This window comes from Barbus barbus (assembly GCF_936440315.1).
Source record: "Barbus barbus genome assembly, chromosome: 37".
Taxonomy (NCBI): domain Eukaryota; kingdom Metazoa; phylum Chordata; class Actinopteri; order Cypriniformes; family Cyprinidae; genus Barbus; species Barbus barbus.
The window spans coordinates 11,615,294-11,634,676 of NC_136715.1; the positions used below are offsets into that span (position 1 = coordinate 11,615,294).

The 19,383-nt window shown below is 41.1% G+C and overlaps 1 protein-coding gene across 3 annotated transcripts in view; it reads right to left on the bottom strand.

Annotated features, from left to right (window-relative positions):
* Positions 1 to 5,078: 5,078 nt before the first annotated feature.
* hdac11 (histone deacetylase 11) overlaps positions 5,079 to 19,383 on the bottom strand; it is a 37,169-nt gene continuing 22,864 nt past the window's right edge. For all 3 annotated transcript variants that reach the window (XM_079396687.1, XM_079396688.1, XM_079396686.1), the window contains 3 exons: positions 13,431 to 13,527; positions 10,097 to 10,275; positions 5,079 to 8,620 (listed from right to left, as the gene is read on the bottom strand). In XM_079396687.1, the coding sequence (XP_079252813.1) occupies positions 8,381 to 8,620; positions 10,097 to 10,275; positions 13,431 to 13,527 (516 nt within the window). In that variant the 3' untranslated portion in view covers positions 5,079 to 8,380. The remainder of the gene's footprint in view (positions 8,621 to 10,096; positions 10,276 to 13,430; positions 13,528 to 19,383) is intronic.

Here is a 19,383-nt window from a genome sequence, read left to right on the forward strand (position 1 = left end):
AAAGGTTCATCGGTAAAAGAGGTCACAAAAATATAGCAGTTCACTTTGGTGCGTTCAAGTCCGCCTGGGAAGTCTGGATGTGGAAATTATGAATTATTTGACAGATCAGATAATTATGGATATTTTTGTCTAACTGCTTTCTTAAAAGAGTAGTATGTGAATTATTTAGGTTGTAGCTAGGTAGGCTAGTTTTGAAGTAGCTTCCTAAAAACAGCTGGACACAAACTACACGGTACAAATGCAAGCAGGATTTTTCAGCTGGCCCTGAAGCAACCTTTATATCAACAACAGATCTGATGTCAGAATTACAACAGCATGACACCACTTGGAAGGTTACGTCCATTAGTCATTTAAAGGCATTCAGGATCCTGGTTTACTATATCTTTCTCTGCTTCCATTTCAAGTCAAAATGATGTACTATCAATGAACCAGAGTTATGTCAGCAGCATTGGCAAAAAAAACTATGATGCGTCCTGCGGGTGTGGAGATGCTAGAACAATAAAAACTTGTGGACATCTGGGAGAAAACAAGGTACCGTCACATTGCTGGGCAACAGGAAAGTCCCCCTGACAGGATTATAATAATAGCTCTCACAGACTGAATCTCTGCACTCCAGGTCTCATCCAGGTGCCACTTATCAAGGGTGATGGATTGTCTTTTGAAAGCTGATGTGTGAGAGCTGGCATCAAGTCAAGTTAGAAGGCCCAGCTGTTCCAATCTGGAACGACCAACCCACCATCACACACTATAAACACAGATGTCAGTTCACAGGAGAGAAGGCTAAGCATAAACTAAACAGACTTCTGTCACTGCAGAATTTGATCACAGTATATTTAACTATAACAAGACAAATAAATATAAACAAAAATAAATACAAATTTTAAATGATCAAGGGGTTGTTGATTATGGAATCAATTACCAATTTATTAACTGAAAAATATAAATTGAAAAAAAAAAAAGATATTTGAAACTTAACATTTAAATGCAAATTAGTTAAGAATGATTGAATGAAGTGAATATTTGCTAATATTTGTAGAATATTAAATATTTGCTCAAATTTGCTGAAAAATTGGTTGAATATTAAATTTTGCTCAGCAAAAATAACTATAAAATCATTTTGAAATGCTTTAAAAAAGGAAAGGAAAGGAAAGGGAAGTGGTATGTGGCTAAGTATGGTGACCCATACTCAGAATTTGTGCTCTGCATTTAACCCATCCAAGTGTATACACAGTAGTGAACATACACTCGGAGCAGTGGGCAGCCAATGCTGCGGCGCCCGGGAGCAGTTGGGGGTTCGGTGCTTTGCTCAAGGGTCTCACCTCAGTCGTGGTATTGAGGGTGGAGAGTGTTGGTTATTTACTCCCCCACCCCCGCCGGACCCGAGACTCAAACCCACGACCTTCGGGTTACAGTCCGAAGCTTTTCTTTATAAGCTATAGCTTTATAGCTATACAGTACACTACTGTGCAAATGTTTGCGGTCAGTAAGATGTTTTTAGGAAATTAATACTTTTATCCAGCAAGGATGCATTAAATTGATCAGTAAAGACATTTATAATGTTAAAAAAGATATTTCTAATAAATGTTATTTTCAACCTCCATCAAAGAATCTTGAAAAATGCATCATGCTTTCCACAAAATTATTAAGCAGCACAACTGTTAATCAGCATGTTAGAATGATTTCTGAAGGATCATGTGACACTGAAGATTGAGGTAACGGCTGCTTAAAACTCAGCTTTGCCTTTACAGGAATAAATTCTATTTTAAAATATATTAAAATACATGGCTAATTGATTTCTTTATTTTGAAGTGGCACTCTTTGTCCTCCACACTAAATTTAGCACGGGCAAAAAGCTCAAGAACTATCTTTTAAAATGACTGACAGCATTTTAATGAATAGGCGCATTTCAGAATGCAATTGAAAATTTATTTTGTCTCAAAAATATTTCCCTACGAATGCGTTTACCTCAAACAAGAGATTGAATGCACACAATAACTTATGCACCTGCTCCCCTCAGACAAATCTGCAGAATAGCCTTGAATAGTAACAGGGCACCCGCTGCCTTAGCCGAACTGGAAAAGTGCGATTTAATAACACAGTCTAATCTCATTTCCATCTATATTGAATTGCCTTTACGATACGCACAGCTCAATGAGTGTTAGCCATTATACCAGAGGATGAGCTGATCCAGCCAGCAGAGAGTAACATGGGAAAAAGAGTGGCCTTCCTTAACGGTGTCATCTTGTTCTATGTGGGAAATGGATGGTGGTCAGGTGTTAAATTGGCCGAGAGTGAAGATCTCCCACCTCAGTTTGTCTGGAGAGTGGGCTGTGCATTTTGGCCCAGTTAACATCTCACTCCTCTTGATATTGTGAACCAGAAAGTAAGATTCTGAACCACAGAAGGCTGGATTTTTAATAATAAAAGAATAGTTCACCCAAAAAGGCAGAAGCGACAGTGGCAGAAATGTACTTACAGTGGTCAGAAGCGCCAGACTGTCCTTTCAAAGTTGGAATTGCCCCACTAGAAACAGCCTTTGTGCAAGCCAGCATTGTAGCTTCCAAGTTCAGGAAATAGTCCTCCGTAAAATGTGCTGCACACACTCGAATATTTGTTCTGGAACAGTGTTGTAAATGCAACTTAACCACTGATTTCTAGTTGTGTCCTCTTTTGGAAGCCCAAACAAAGTGGTTTCGCTTTCACAATGAAACAGCGTCTCCAGGACATGGGGCCGGCGGCAGCAACAATACTACAGCGAGAATAATAGTTCCGCCTTCTTTCATTGCGTATACGTTTGAGCGGTCTTCTGAAAATCTCCCCACATCGTGACGTAGAGATGTGGGGGCGTGTTTGAACGAGCCATTTTAGGGGGCAGAGTCTTAACTTTGATCAACTATATCTGTAAAGGATTAGCTCTTATTTTAATTTAAATTTCGGGGAATATTTTCTTAAGATTCAATATTGATATTTACATGATTAATCGATATTAATCAAAATGTCCAACTTATACCTTGTTAACGATACCTTGTTTGAGCCTACCAGCTTTATCCCATGCCTTAAATGCTTCCTTTGCTTTTTTATGATATGGTACTACACATTTTTTCCACCCTGGCTTACTATAATATTTCTTGTCAGGGCAAGTAAGATATGGTCTACTAGCCTCATACATAGATCTCACAATATCATCATACATATCACAAAAGACTGTACCATGGGAAATATTACAATTCACATCTGAACACATGATTGCATCTCTGGGTAATACTACCTTATTCAACAGAGTATTCGTTTTCCCATAATATGTTTTAAGATCTTCATCTGTAAGTTTAGACCGATCTAATTTTACCAAAACAGCCCTCTTACACTCATAATTCATCTTTGGCAGACTTTCAAAATCAATAAGCATTAAGAATGGTACATAATCAGATATAGATTCCCCATATAAAATATAATATATAATAATATATGTGTGTTACATGTATTTACATGTATTTAAAATATAAACATTACATATTTTTCTTGAATATATACATGCATGTGTGTGCATTTATATATACATAAATATACGCAGTACACACACATATATTATGTAAACAAAAACTTTTATTTTGGATGCGATTAATCGCGATTAATCATTTGACAGCACTAGAAGACTACATCAGTTTAACACACAGGCTATTGTATGGCTTATTGGCTTCAAAAGACTTGTACAAGTATCTCTGGACTGATTTTGTTTTTTGTCCTTATTGGGGCATGGCAGTAAAGGCACCATCTGCTTTCATTGTATGAAAAATAACAACTTGGACATTCCACCAAATATCTCAATATCTCAAGGTAAAATGTTCATTGTTGGGTGAACAGATCCTTTATTTACCAACACATGGAATTTGATTATGTCCTCACAACATTCTTGAGATCAAACATCTCTTCAGTAAAAATTCCTCCTGAGAGTACATTTACAAGGTTAAACCGCTTCACGTGGAGCTAAACAGCCCCCTGAGACTTCAACAGAGATTTAAATTCCAAGAATTGAATTCCAAGGCTGAATTCAATTCAACAACTGTTTATAATCAAGCCATGAGTGACTGAACAGTGAAACTGTAAACATTGTTTATAAATGAAATGTATTAAAATATATAAATAAATGCAGGCAGACACGCGAATGCAATGCGAATGCACAGTCCCGCCAGGCACTCAGTATGAAATATTCAGTATCCAACAACATTGCATTTTGATTCAATGCCACTTAAAACTAAGTAATCAAGGATTCATAGCATCCCCATAGCCATGCCTAAATGAGTCAAGACCAATCTAGCATCTCTCCTTCAAAGAACGACCGGGAAAGTCCTTAATCAGGCAGAAGAGTATGGAGCAAGGGAACCATACTCATTACCTCAAGACTATTTAAACAGGGCATAGCAGCGGTTAATAAGAGCCTGCAAAACGGTGGTGATGGGGTGTCTGAATAAAGACATCTGAGCTGCTTTTGTAGCTCTCGGACAGCTCACATGACGTCAGTGGGTTCTGGATGTTTGATTGCTGAGTCATAGACACATCCTGAAATAACTCATGACATCATTGGAGGGTGGAGCATGGGAGGGACATACACACGGTTGGCATACCGGAAAGCTCACAGAAGTGGCTGTAGTTCTTGGCTTTTAGATTGGAAAAAAGTTGTATCAAGTAGAATAAATGGTGCAAATCATTCACCTTTTGAAAGCATATTCATGTCATGGGCATTCAGCTCAACTGGCACTCGCAACGCCAAGGTCATTGGTTTGATTCCCTGGGAACACACATGCTGAAACATTAGAATAAATAGATGATATCTGCTTTTGCATTACAAAACAAACACACTAACAAAAGAGACTGAAAGCAGAAATGATGAATAATACAGCACATTTGTCCCGCCGCTCAGCACTTGCTTTCAGTATGTGAAAGCCTTCCCTGGTTGTGGCGAGGCTTTCGAACAATAAACCAGCAGGTGTTTGAAGATGTCATACTAATGGAACAAAGTCATATAAATTATATGAAGCTTTAACAGATATAGTATACAATAAAGATGAGGTCTTCGGTAATTGCGTTGTTAGACTTGATTTATTTTCCCTGTTCTTACATGGAAATGGCATTAAATAAAAAGTGCCAGGTACAAAACAACACAACAAACCCAACATGAAGACATTTGGCACATTTGTTAGATGTTAACAAAGCACCATCTCTATATATTTGTATAAATGTATATTACCCAAGTAATGAAGTATTTAAATAGACAAGATATGATTCATGAGTTACTAATTAAATTTGAAGCAATTTTATATAAAAAATTATTCAAGACAAAGGAATAAATTAAATATACACGTTTCATAAAGTGGCACAAACCACAATAAGTGCATAAGCCGTTTAGTGTTCAAGGTGTAGTACACAAGGTTATCGACCAAAACAAAATGTTACCGATGAAGTAGGCAAGTTTGAAATCCCATTTAGATCTATCACATGAAATACTCATCAGAAAGTCATTTGTTCTAGCAGGACCATTGTGGTCCTTTTCATGTACGGATCCATTAAACTGCTAGCTAGAGCTAAAGGGTTCACGTCTTTCAAGTGACCTCCATAAGCATCCTTTTGACGCTTTTCATTAAAGAGAAAAAGAAAGGAAAGGAACGAAAACAACCTTACGACACTCATTAGTGTCCATTACCAAAATCCCTCCAGCACCCGAGAGCAATATGAGACTCATAACCTCAACCCAAGACCTAAAAAACATTAATAATACTCAAATTTTGCTATTCCTAAAAGAGTAAACACCTCACTGATTTAGTGCTCTTCTCTCTTTACTTTATAACCCAAGTCTCATACCATGATACGTGGAATGGGAAGCATCACTGTAAACAAATCACAAAATAAATAACAATTTCAGTAGGTTTTAAAAATTACATGTTAATTCACTGTTAAACATGATGCGTGTAGTTTCTGTAGCATTAGCACCTTCAGATCATTTCGGCTGCATCCGAAATCGCAAACTTCCCAACTGGCAAACAAAGTAATGAGTCCGAATTCACAGTATTCATAAAACAGTACGCCAATAGTGCTCCGATGACGTCCGGATTACATTCACACTACACACATTTTTACTAAGTAATTACTTATTCAAAAGAATCACCTATTTAGAGAGTATGCGATTTTGGATGCAGTCCTTATCTGCCATTTTGTCCCAAAATCACGCCACTGGCTCATGCAATTTTGCTATGTAGGGGTGGTTGGGTTGCACCAAGGAACAGAACAGCAATGTTTTTACTTTATTCTGTGTTCTTAGAGCAATTTAGTGCACAAAGGTCTGGAGGTCCAGTAACACCTCCCAGCGAATTTTTATGGACAAGGTCGGAGGAATTAGTTTCTACAAATTTCACACAATGTCGCTACATAACAGAGCCATGACCATTACCCCTGCAACCTGAGAATAAGTGCCTACCACAAAACTCCTAACTTGCTCCTTAAGAAAACCAGCCTTGAGCTTGAAATAAAACTAAATAAAAGAGATGTTCATTTACTCACCCTCATTATGGGATTTGTTTCTGCAGAACAAAAAAGGAGATACTTTAGAAAATGTTCATGTGGCTCTCTTTTACACAAACTGGATAGTTTGTGATGGAAAAATATGAGATATAAAGAAAAGTTCTATTCAATGCTTTGGTGTACATCTGCAAAACTCCCACGGGAAAAATTGTATTCGCTTGAAAAACTTTTGAGTTCCCATAGAAACAATATGTTCGCTTGCAAAACTTTTGAAGAAACTTTACGTTTCTTTTGGACACCTTGAAAAACTTACTTGCAAAACATTCCCCCGAGAAACTTTACATTTACTTGCATTAGCACTGAAATACAGTATAGATTTTCCCTCCCACTTCATATTATTTCCACATATTATCATATGTCTTGTGAGTGATCACAAAAGCATTGATATGTAATTTTTTTTCCTCCCATCTCATATTTCGTCCCATCATGTCCTAAATACTTATGTACCACGAGAAATAAAAAGGTCAAACAGGTTTGAAAAAACATGCGGGTGAATAAATGATGATTTTAGGGTGAATCATATCTTTAAATAAACTCAATATATACTTATAATGCCAACAGTGACAAACTCAATGGTAAATCTGAGTGGAGTAATGAACTCCTTGAGTAAAAATAGTAGACTGATGTCTAAAAAAATAAAAATCACAAAACAAAAACAAAATCAAAAACTGAGAATCTAGATTTTAAACTAGAATTTAGAATCTGAACAAAAAAAGAAAACCATGTCATCATCTCCTATTTATTCTCTAGATGACAGGAACCATTTTGTTAAATTAAGGCAGGGAAGATCACGGCTTTAGAACTGTCACTGGTAACTAACTGCAGTGTCTCTCAGATTCTCCAATGAAGAGTTTCATTTCCTAATAGAGAGAGCCCCGGCCTCAGCCTGAAGACATTTCAAAAGCCTGCCGGGCATAATATGATAGAAAGCACTCAGCCTGACAGTGGTCCACATGCTGATGCACACAAATGAGAATTTCTGCGTGCTGCTAAAACCAACTGGTCACAAAAGCACATCTTACGAGCAACTTCCATTTAATGTCAAAGAATAATTTAAGGCGTGATAGCAGAGCAGGTCGACGCAATGAGGAATCTGTAATGCATCCAAAATTGATTCATAATGCCATAATTTAATTTTGAATAAATCTAATATAGTGTTGCAGCTGACTCAAATTGCTCAATAAAATCAACTCTTGGCATATGGTCTATTTTTCCTGTGTGGATCTCAAACTGGGGATTTCTAGAGGAATGTCTTAATGTACAGTATCCCTTAGATTTGTTTTTAAAATTTGAAATTAAGAAGAAATCAATTCTCTTCCAACGCCCAACTTGTGGGCACCAATTAAAAAGGTTTACCCAACAATGAAAATTCTGTCATTCCAAACACGTATAATTGTCTTTCTTTTGCGGAACACGAAATGAGAAATGTTCTTTCCCATATAATAAAACTGAATGGATTTGGAATGAGAGTGAGCAAATGCTGACAGAATTTATTTTTGGGTAAACTATTCCTTTGAAAACTGAATGTGCAAACAAGCATTGCATAAAATACCCTTAAGAAATTATGGAAAAATTTTAAATATTACCCAATTTCAAAATTTCACTCCAAAACTATCACAAAAAATGCAACATACGAGTTAAATAGTTCAAATCAATGAACTATGAAAACTATCCTGAGTCAGTCTCGGTCCAAACCACCAAACCATTAGATCCCTGACCAGAACATTATATATTAGTTCTAAATGTTTGCATTAGGTAAATGAACAGTCTGTTTGACACACTTGACAAGGTCCAAGATCCGGAGACTTTAAATGGCACTGAACGTGGCCCCCGATGACACAGATCTGCTCATCATGAGCGGTACATGTGAGGGTCCCGCACCCTCTACAGCCTCTTCACCAATCAAACCCTGTCTGTGCAGATTCAGGATGGAGTCAGCAATGATGCGGGCGGTTTTCTTCTGGTAGCCCCCTGACGTCACCATAAGGATGGGGATTCCTCGTCGCCGGGCTGCCCTGAAGATGATCTCATCTCTCTTTATGATACCCTGAAAGAGAGGTGAGAATATTTTAGTACTCAGTGTTAAACATGGCTTCATATGTAACGAGTCAATTTAGTAATATATCAATCTGAAATTAGTAAAAAAAAAAATGGTTGCAAAAAATTGGTTCAAATAGCTTCAGATAGCTTTCATTTCTGCAGAGTTAAGTCTGTAAAGGTCTGTTTTTTTTTTGCAGTGTGCAGACAAATTCAGCTACCTATCGGTCTTCAGAGTTAAGTAAAATAAGGTTTAATGGCTTATTTTCCAATTTGAGCAAAAAAAAAGGTTTTTGCTTAAAACAAGAAAAACAAGTCAATGGGATGAGAAAAAATGGTAACACTTATTCACTATTAACTACGACTTTTCCCTCAATAAATTCCTAATTTGCTGCTTATTAATAGTTAGTAAGGTAGTTGTTAAGTTTAGGTATTGGGTAGGATTAGGGATGTAGAATAAGGCATTAATATGAGCTTAATTACTACTAATAAATGGCTAATATTGTAGTAATATGCATGCTAATAAGCAACTAGTTAAGAGACCCTAAAATAAAGTGTTACCGAAAAAATTATCTAAAAACAAGCTTAATGTGTATATTTACCAATTCTCACTATTAACGAGTTGCTTATTAGCATGTCTATCAATAACATATTGGCTGTTTATAAGTACAGTACTTATAAAGCACATATTCTGCATGACCACATTCTACATCCTTAATCTTACCCAATACCTAAGCTTAACAACTACCTTACTAATTAGATCAATAAGCAGCAAATTAGTAGTTTCTAGAGGCAAAAGCTGTAGTTAATGTTTTATTAATAGTGAGAATTGGACCTTAAAATAAAGTGTGACCACTTTTTAAGATTCTATGATTAAGAAAATGCTTGCTGCAGAGTATACAATTTCACATAAACATTTAATAATGAAAATTCAATAATGTGCAAGTGAAATACAAAAGTACATAAACTTACTGATAGCATTTTATTTATGAGGCATAATAAGTCATCGTGGCATATTGTGCAGGCATATCAAACACTGTCACCATTAATACACTATTCCCCAGTTTCAGAGACAGGACTTAAACCTAGTTCTAGACTGAAATGTAAGTCTTAGCTGTTTCAACAGAAATAAATTTACACTGACTGATCTTAAAATATTTCAGTGCCTTTGTTTTGTCTCAACATGCCCCCCAGTAATGTTTTTTTCTAAGCATGTTTATAAAAATGACTTAAATGTCCTAATTGAACTATGGCCTGGCTTAATCTAAGCCCTGTCTGTGAAACCAGGCCTAAGTGATATACGATTTTAATAAAAAGTCTTTCTTCTAACCTCCCACCAAACCTTCAAAATGAAGACGTTTTTCAGCACTACTGCCCATTCATCCTGAATAATTGATAGAAGTTTATTGACCAGGCTACAAAACCCTGCCGAGTTGAAGCAGATCTGATATGGTGGACTGAAAGAAAGAATGAGTGACAGCTGTACCTGTGGGGATATAGCCAGCCCTCCAAGAGGGTCTCCATCAAGAATGTCCGTGCCTGCATTGTATATGATGATGTCAGGCCGTATTTCATTCAGCGCCCCTTCAGAATGGAGCTCCACTTTCTGTAGATACTCCATGTCTTCTGTGCCCCATTCCAGCTCCACTTTTCGTTTAATCGCCCCTGAAGTCAGAAATGAAGACCAAATTAGGCTTTCATCACCTTAACCGCAGACGAAGACAAAAGGAGTTAAAATGTCAGCAAACAGAATAGATAACAGCAATTCAGAGCAGTTGTACTCAAATACTGGACAAAGAAACCTATTTTAATACCAAAACAAACTTGTAGCCAATCAGCAGTAAGGGGCGTGTCTACTCATGATGCGAGGAGAGAGCGCTCATCAGTGCACATGACAGGCATTAGCCGAGCTGAGCAACGATAGAAAGATAGAGATGGTGGATAAAAAACAAAAGATCTGCGGAACAAAAGAAGGCTTACACCGTTTGTACACCGGTCTGTCTACACTGGACGCGACAAAGCGACCGTTGAAAATCATTTGAAATTTGTGTCAATATGTCATAAATAGAATGCAGCAGCAATTTCCTGTCGGGATTTGTCGTGTCGTGGCATCCAGTGTAGACCATTACTGATTATAATGAGTTCTATAGTATTTTGTCACACCGCGCCGCTCGCGTCCAATGTAGACACGGTGTTACGATAAGGCAAGAAGTGCACTGGAGAGAACTCAAGGAGCGGGAAGGCCTGCGATCGGACACCGAGGTTGTTTTGTTTCTTCTCGATAGGTGAGTAACATTGGTTTTGCTTTGTTTCACAGTACTAATAATTGCTGTACGTATGCGTTGGGTGGAGCTATCAAAGTACTTTGGGAAGTCGTGGCCTAATGGTTAGAGAGTCGGACTCGTAATCGAAAGGTTGCGGGTTCGAGTCTCCGGCCGGCAGGGATTGTAGGTGGGGGGAGTGAATGTCCAGCGCTCTCTCCACCCTCAATACCACGACTGAAGTGCCCTTGAGCAAGGCACCGAACCCACAACTGCTCCCCGGGCGCCGCAGCATAAATGGCTGCCCACTGCTCCGGGTGTGTGTTCACGGTGTGTGTGTGTGTGTGTGTGTGTGTGTGTGCATTTGTTCACTACTCACTGCTGTGTGTGTGCACTTGGATGGGTTAAACGCAGAGCACCAATTTCGAGTATGGGTCACCATACTTGACAATACGTCACGACTTTACTTTTTTTTACTTAAAATAGAGGCGAGACCCTTTTGGGGTAGGGGCGTGTTTGTTTTGGTGATTTCAAATGTCAATATAGGCTTCCAGAAATCGCTTACCCCACCTTTAATAAATACCCACAAACTATTTAAAAGATACAGGTATGAGGATGAATAAATTACAGATTTTTTTAAGTTGCACCCGTTTAAAAAATAAAAAGGATACATCCTTCTAAAATCTGGGGGAAAAGCCACTAAGGATTTTTCTGACTTTCTTTTCTCACCAAATTTGCTGTGGATGTAACTGAAAAGTAGTAACTATTTACTCTAAAAAGGTAAAAACTAATGCAAGATGTTCTTTCATTTATTTAAGCCTGGTTTAAAGGCAAATAGAGCACAACACCTTGCCATCTGTGAGGCTTTTAAGACCTAATTAGTCTCTTGTGCCTTTCCAGGCAGATGAGAGGACTACAAAAACAAAGAGTCAGAAAATGGTGGTACGTTCTCTTTCGAACCTACTGAAGTCACAAAGGGAACAATGGTTTAGAAAAAAAGAATGAATTTTAAGAAAAGTAAGGCCATGCAAAACTTATCATGAGAAGCCAGGATGTGCCTTCAATAGAGCGAGGGGAAGTTTAAGCCAGAATATTATACGTTTATAAAACCTTATGTTTAGCTGGTTAGTGTATGAAAATGCATTAATGAAATCATCTCAGGTTTGACAAGTTGTCGCACAGTGTGCATTGAAGTTGAACAGAACAGCAATATTTCTGTCACTCCTACTCAAATGTTTGACAGAGCGAGTTGGAAGAGTGCAGATAATGGATGCGTTAATTGGGCTGGTACACAACGGTACGCAGTACCGGCACTTCTATATTTTAGCCTTTAGACTCTAAAGTTTAGAGTACCTGCACTTTTTTGTGCATACCGGCACTTCTGACATGTTGCTAGACATGTTGTTGTTTACTCAGAGTAAAATCGTCAGGGTCTGGGTGATTAGGCTATATGATCCCATATATGATTAGAAATTATATAGAAACTATGTAAATCACACTACCCAGGCGGGATCACCTCTCATCTCGACCAATCACGTGAATGAACGCAAGCAGCATTCATTGCTGAACTTGAACGCTGAATTGAAGAAGCACTTCATTGTGTGGTGCACGAGGGGAGAGTAATAATTAATTATTGATTACTAATTTGAATCAGTACTTTATAACGAAAATCATATCTTAAAATGAAAAGATGCAGGCTTTTGCAATCACATCATTTTAAACCGTAAACTCCTGGAAAGTCCAAGGATCCAGCGAACGAATTCAAAACAGCGCTAATACAGAGAAAACACAGCCGATTTAATCAGTGATTATGTAGAGAATAGTAACTTGCGTCCAGATTTCAGTAAAATGATTATTTTCAGTGTGTATTTGGCTTAAAAGCTAGAGTGTTTTATAATGAACGCTGAATATGCGGTGGTCAGAGATTTAGCGATTCTGAATCGATTCGTATATTAAAGGCAAGCGATTTAGTCTTTGGTGTCTCCCTGTGGTCCTGTTTGATATTGTAGCTTGACTTGTGCTACTTTGGATTGAGAACTTTTATTTAATTATTGACTGATTGATTGTGGCACTATACATACATTGTGAATTATTAAAAAGTACTTATTTAATATAAATAAATAAATAAATAAAGGGGGGGGGGGGGGTGAGTACCGGCATTTCTTTTTTTCCACTTCAAGCACTGGCGAAGATTATAATGTGACCATATCGGTGCCAGTTGAAGCGTGTTGTCAGTCATTCCTTCAAACCACTGTGGGCTGTTTCTTTGATATCCAACATATCAATCAAAACATTTACTGAAAGAAATATCAGTACATTTCCTGAAGGAAATATTTCTGCTAATTTAATTTCCTTTCATCTGCCTTCACTTCAGTATGCTATTATTTGTGAGTGTGTAGGTGTGAATTTGTATAGATATGCAAATAAAGAGCAAGAGTCCAGGCTAAATTAGTCAGATAACCGGATTCGGCTTCTCATATCACTGTGGGACAGGATATCTTTACATAATCAGGATCACTTCAAATCCCCATTTACACACTCAAATGCACATTAACTCACTCTTTGCATATCCATCTCCTGGATAGATGTGGCGATTATAGACATCCATTATGTAAACACGTCTGTCTTCCAGGAAATCCCGCTCGTGGCCGTTACCCTGCAATATGCATCAAAGAGCAAATGTAAGTTCATATTATGTGGATTCCTGCTTTTTGGAATAATAACTACAACTAATGTCGTGGCTGGCTTCACTAACTACAGTGCATTAAATACATATAACGATTATATGGTCTAGTGGTTAACACCAATATGATTGGTGATTTTAGGAGAAAATCTGCTGAACTCTACATAAAGGATTTTAACACAGCCAAATGTGTTATAAAAAAGCTTTTTTTTGTCTTGTTTTCCATTTAAAAACACATATACATCCTAAAAACAAAGAATAAACTATAAAACAAGTGTGTTTCTTGGAAAGTAAAAATGTGTAAAAAATTAAACAATAATTACAAAATAATTATATTATTAATTTGTTAATAATATGATAATCTTCCTTCAACACATTAAGGAAGAACACAGAAAGGTGTCCATTCCACCTTTAATAATAATAATGATAATAATATGGCAGTAAAAGACACATTTTCATTAGAAAGCTCTTCAGGTAAAATTAATAAACTTGATTTTGCTTCAAGTAAATTATCTTTTTTTTTGTTTATTTGTAGGAAAACAACAAAAACAACATCTTTTTGTAGTGTTTCCCATGGAGACAGCAGGAAATTTGGGGTAAAGATAAGCATTTCAGAACTTGTATTTCATGTATTTTACAAAACTGTTCACTCACTCAGCTCACAAAAATCTAGAAACAGCTCGTCAACAATAGTTACTATAATACAGTGTATTACATGTGTCCAATGTGAGTGCAGCTGCTTTTGTTTCTGAAATAGAGCATGACTGACAGCGAGAGATGTGAAGATGAGCTTTTCCGTAGCCCTCCTCTGCTAAGTGTTGAGCTCTGTATTCTGAAGACATAACATTTCCATCTCTCTTCATTCCATCCTCCTCATCTGTCACGTACAGCGTCTGGCTATTGTCACTTTTAATTTAAAACTGCTGCAAGGCCCACAACTCATGTGTACGACTCCAGTCTCTTATTCCAAAACATCCCTGTCTCTCTGCTCACAGCAACCATTAACCAATTACGAGACTATGAACCATGCGTTAAGGACACATTCACATTCTCCTGTATGCACCATCTGTGCACTCAAGCAGCAAAACCTTGCTGCTGGCAAAAAGATATCCATGTAGCAATTTTGAGTTTGGTCCTCTGAAATCTAACAGGCAGCTTACATTAATATATACAGGGGTGATTACTGAACATGCAGCAGCCCTTAAATTGCACTAATGGTCTCTAGCAGAGGTGAACTGTTACAGGATGGTAATATTACTACCTCTAATGCGTCAATGCTATTATAAGACCAGAGGACGGAAGGTACAGTATTTCCGCACCAGAGATCAAGTCTGCCATCAGCTCGGAACTGGAACGCCCAACGGCTTGTTTATACATATAAAGACATACTGGAAATGTCAGATGGACCACTTCATTGTTTTCATGTAGATACCCCCTCTTTAGTTTGCTACAGGCAGTTAAAGAAGTGATAGAGAATGCTGTTTGGATATATGAAGATATTAAGTTATCATGAACTATAAAAACAGAATTAGAAAGATGCTAAGAGATGCTGGGATTATTTTGTAAATGAATAAACAAACAAACAAAACAAACAAATATATATATATATATATATATATCAGTGGCGATTTCTTTAAGACTGCAAGGGAAGCTCAGCTTCCCCTATAATGTCAAAAAATTAATGGTCAAACATGTACTATTGTGTTAACATTTTATTGATTAAAAATGCGTTAGAACACGTTCATCTCGAAGACGAGTTCGTTCAGAATCAGCTACATATAGCAGGTGACTCGATTTCCTTCTCATATATTCCCGTAGCATCAGTGTATTTGCCTGTTGAAGCCCAGCGTCCATTGACTTCTATGGGGCTGCTTTGAACAGTTTTTTTCAGTGCTTCAAAACTAGACGGTCATTGGATAAATGCTGCGATTATGTCCCGCCCCCGGACGCTCAGCGTCTCTGGGGGTGAATGGAGGAGTGGGCGGGGCCGGACTCCGGGCTTCTGCGTGATGATTGGAGGGTTTGTCGAAAGACTGCATCTCCTTTTGATTGACAGCGATTGTGTCCTATAAGAAGTCGCTGATGGTGAAGCCATTCGAGCCAGTGTTGCCAATTTAGCGACTTTTCAGACCACCCTAGTGACTTTTCAGACACCCTAGCGACCTTTTTCCCCAAAAGTGACTATCGACAAATCTAGCGACTTCTTTGACAAACCTTAGCGAGTCTCTGTGATCGCTGGTACTGCCGCAACGGCGCGAGGTCAGCGCGCGCGCACCTCTTTCTCTGTTCAGTGAGCGGCTGAGAGGAGCAGCGCGTTCAGTTCAAATAGATATTATGTTGCTTCTCTAATTTTACATGCAAATATAGCCGAAATCACAGCACAGGAATTGTCTTGTCTTATCTTGTGTGTATTATTTGATTTCATCAGACGACGGCTCGATTATAAATTAGGCTTCCCTTCCAGGAACTCGAGCTGCGTCGAACGCTACGGGGAACGCCCTCAGCGTGACCGCGCTCTGAACCAGAGTGTAAAATGTCCAATGAAAGGGCGAGACGTCATAGGCGGTGACGTCACTGACCGGAAAGCATATAAGCACGTGCGGTGGAGCCGGCGTTTGCTTTTTGTCATTCAGCAACCGCTTCTCTGTCTGTGTGTATTGTCTTTGCATGTTGTGAGTCTTATTTAGTGTTGTTTGTCCTGCACAATCACTTAAGTAGGCTCCAGCAATATGTGCAAGCACTGGGGCGATAGCAGATCGCATTCTGGGCTGTGTGTTCCTCCCTACACAACATTATATCACTGCTTGGGATGCACGCAGTCTGTGTGTGGTCTGCTTCAGAGCAGAGCGCGCAGATTCAGCTCTCGAGGGAGCTGACTGCCCGTTTGTGAGCTTTTTCATTTCTTACGCCTGCTCTCTGAAGGCTCTCTTTGAAAAAGAAAAGAGAGGAGTGAGTTTCACTAGCCTTGAATGAAGACGGGCGAGCCCGTGTCTTCTTCCTTTCCTAGACCTGTCTTCCTCCGAGGAGGTGGACGCGTCAATGAAACAGTGCTTGCACAAGCATATTATGAATGAGAACGGCGCGCAGTCAGCTCTAAAAAAAAAAAAAAAAAGGGGGCTGGTTGTGTTTCTCTCCGCTGTACATCTCACATTCCCGCCGCTGCTGAGGCACGGCGGCGAGTGTGAGTGCGGGGATCGCAGCGCGCGTTGCCGAGGCGACGCGTGCGTTATTCTCATTCATATCAGAGCGATGCCCCGGGTGGAACAGACGCTCGCGAGCTATCTGTCCCCTTGCGTGGCGTTGTCTCTGAAGGCTCGCGGCTGCAGGTCAGGCTGGTGCGTGTCTGCACACCGAAAAAAAAAAAAAAAAGAGAGAGTGTTGCAGGCGCACCAAGCTGACGTACCTGCTTAGAGAGCTGGATGAGGGATTGGGCTCAACTTGATTGAATTATAAGTTGGTCTATGAGCTCCCTAGAAACGCTGTCTGTGGTCGACCCTATCTGACATGAAGGAGAAGATAGGGTTTTCCTCATGGACGCCCCGCTTGCGCCTTCTGGCCTGTTCGGCGACTACGTCAATTACGTCGTCGACAGGTACCAGGAGGCTCGTAGACAAGCGGCGGCGTTTCAGCGGTTTCTCCCTCGCCTTTCTCCAGCTCAGGGGGCTGCTAGGCGGGAGCAGCCCTCGCCGCGTGCCAGCCCCTCTTTAGAGAGGCGCAAAACAGAGCGTGGCTACTCACACCCCACCGAGGTGGGGCCGTGGCAGCTAACGCTCTGGGTCGGGGACCTCTAAGGCTAAGCCGGATCTGCGGACCGTTCTTAAGTCTAAGGGGGTTCTCGGCCAAGAAGCCTACGGGCGTGGGAGATCAGTCTGCCAACCCTGCCAGAGTTCCAGGGCGCAGCTGGCTCCAGCGAGCAATGTTCTCAGTTCTTCCGCCCCGAAGTGTAGCGGAGCTGGGAAGCTCGCCACCCCTGCGGGGGTCCCTAGAGCTCCTGGTTCGGCCGTCTCCTGCCGGTCCTCCGCTTCAGGGCACCGAGCCAGCAGCTCTAGGCATGCCAGAGGCCAGTCTCGAGAGACTGGTTCCCTTAGGAGACCATCAGGCAGCGTGGGAACTACTGCCGATGTGTCTCTTTGGGTCCTGCCTTGCAGGGTCTGGTTCTTCAGCTTGGTCTTCCTAGGAATGACGCGGGTCTGAGGACCGTCATTCATTAGGGGGCTGAGGCTGAGGCAGTCCTGGTGCTGTGCCTAGGACTTACGAGGGCAGACCCCTCTGGGGCAGATCGGGTGTCCGTCTCCCCCAGTGCCCTCGGGAGAGCAGTCTGCCAACCCTGCCAGAGTTCCAGGGCGCAGCTGGCTCCAGCGAGCGGTGTTCTCAGTTTCTTCCGCCCCGAAGTGTAGCGGAGCTGAGAAGCTCGCCACCCCTGCGGGGGTCCCTAGAGCTCCTGGTTCGGCCGTCCCCTGCCGGTCCTCCGCTTCAGGGCACCGTGCCAGCAGCTCTGGGTACATCAGAGGCCAGTCTCGAGAGACTGGTTCCCTTAGTAGACCATTTAGGCAGCGTGGAAACTACTGCCAATTGGATCTCATTGGGTCCTGCGTACTGTAGAGAAAGGCCTTTTGTATTCAGTTCGGCGCTCCGCCACCGCCTTTCAATGGGGTGATTCCCACGTGCGTGGTCCCCCAGCAGGCTCTGATCATGGAACAGGAAGTAGACACTCTCTTGGGGAAGGAGGCCATCGAGGTGGTCCCTCCTCACGGAAGAGAGTCCGGGTTCTACAGCCGGTACTTCATTGTTCCAAGGAAGGATGGTAGATCTGCGTCAGTTGAACCGCTCAGTCATGTCACTGAAGTTCAGGGTGCTTACACTCATCAGTCGTGTCTCAGACCAAGTCCGAGGACTGGTTTGTCACGATGGATCTAAGGACGCATATTTCACGTCTCCATCCTTCCCTCTCACGGGAAGTCCCTCAGGTTTGCTTTTAGGGGCAAAGCTTACCGATATTGGGTTCTTCTCGTTGGCCCTGCACTCGTACCCCGCATTTTTCATCAACGATTGGTTGATTCTGGCTCGATCAGAGCAGGTGGCGACTCGGCATCGAGATGTCGATCTCGCGCACATGAAGGGGTTGAGACTGAACGTCAAGAAAGTGTGATTTTCTCCAGTAACGAGAACCACTTATCTAGGCGTGGTGTGGGATTCGACCACGATGCAGGCACGTATGTCTCCTGCTCGGAGCGAGTCGATCCTCACCTCAGTCAAGAGAGTGAAAGAGGGCCAGTCACTCACTGTCAGGCAGTTTCAGAAACTGCTGGGGCTCATGGCAGCTGCGTCCAACGTGATTACTTTTGGCCTGCTGTACATGAGACCCCTACAGGGGTGGCTCAAGACCAAGGGGTTCTCCCCGAGGGGAAACCCGCTTCGCATGATCAAGGTCACGCGGCGATGCCTACGTGCCTTAGACATGTGGAGCCAAGCTTGGTTCTTGTCTCAGGGCCCGGTGCTGGGAGCCTCTTGTCGCCGCGTAATGCTAGTGACGGACGCATTCCTCACCGGTTGGGGAGCGGTCATGAGTGGCCACCCTGCCCGCGGTCTGTGGAGCGGTCGCCATCTAACGTGGCATATCAATTGTTTGGAAATGTTGGCCGTGTTTCGTGCACTCAAGCACTTTCTCCCGGACCTAAGAGATCACCATGTGTTGGTGCGCACCGACAGCACAGCGGTGGTCTCTTACATCAACCACCAGGGAGGTCTGCGTTCGCGCCCCTTGTACAAGCTGGCGCACCAGATCCTTGTGTGGTCCCAGGACAAACTTCGCTCGCTCAGAGCCATCGA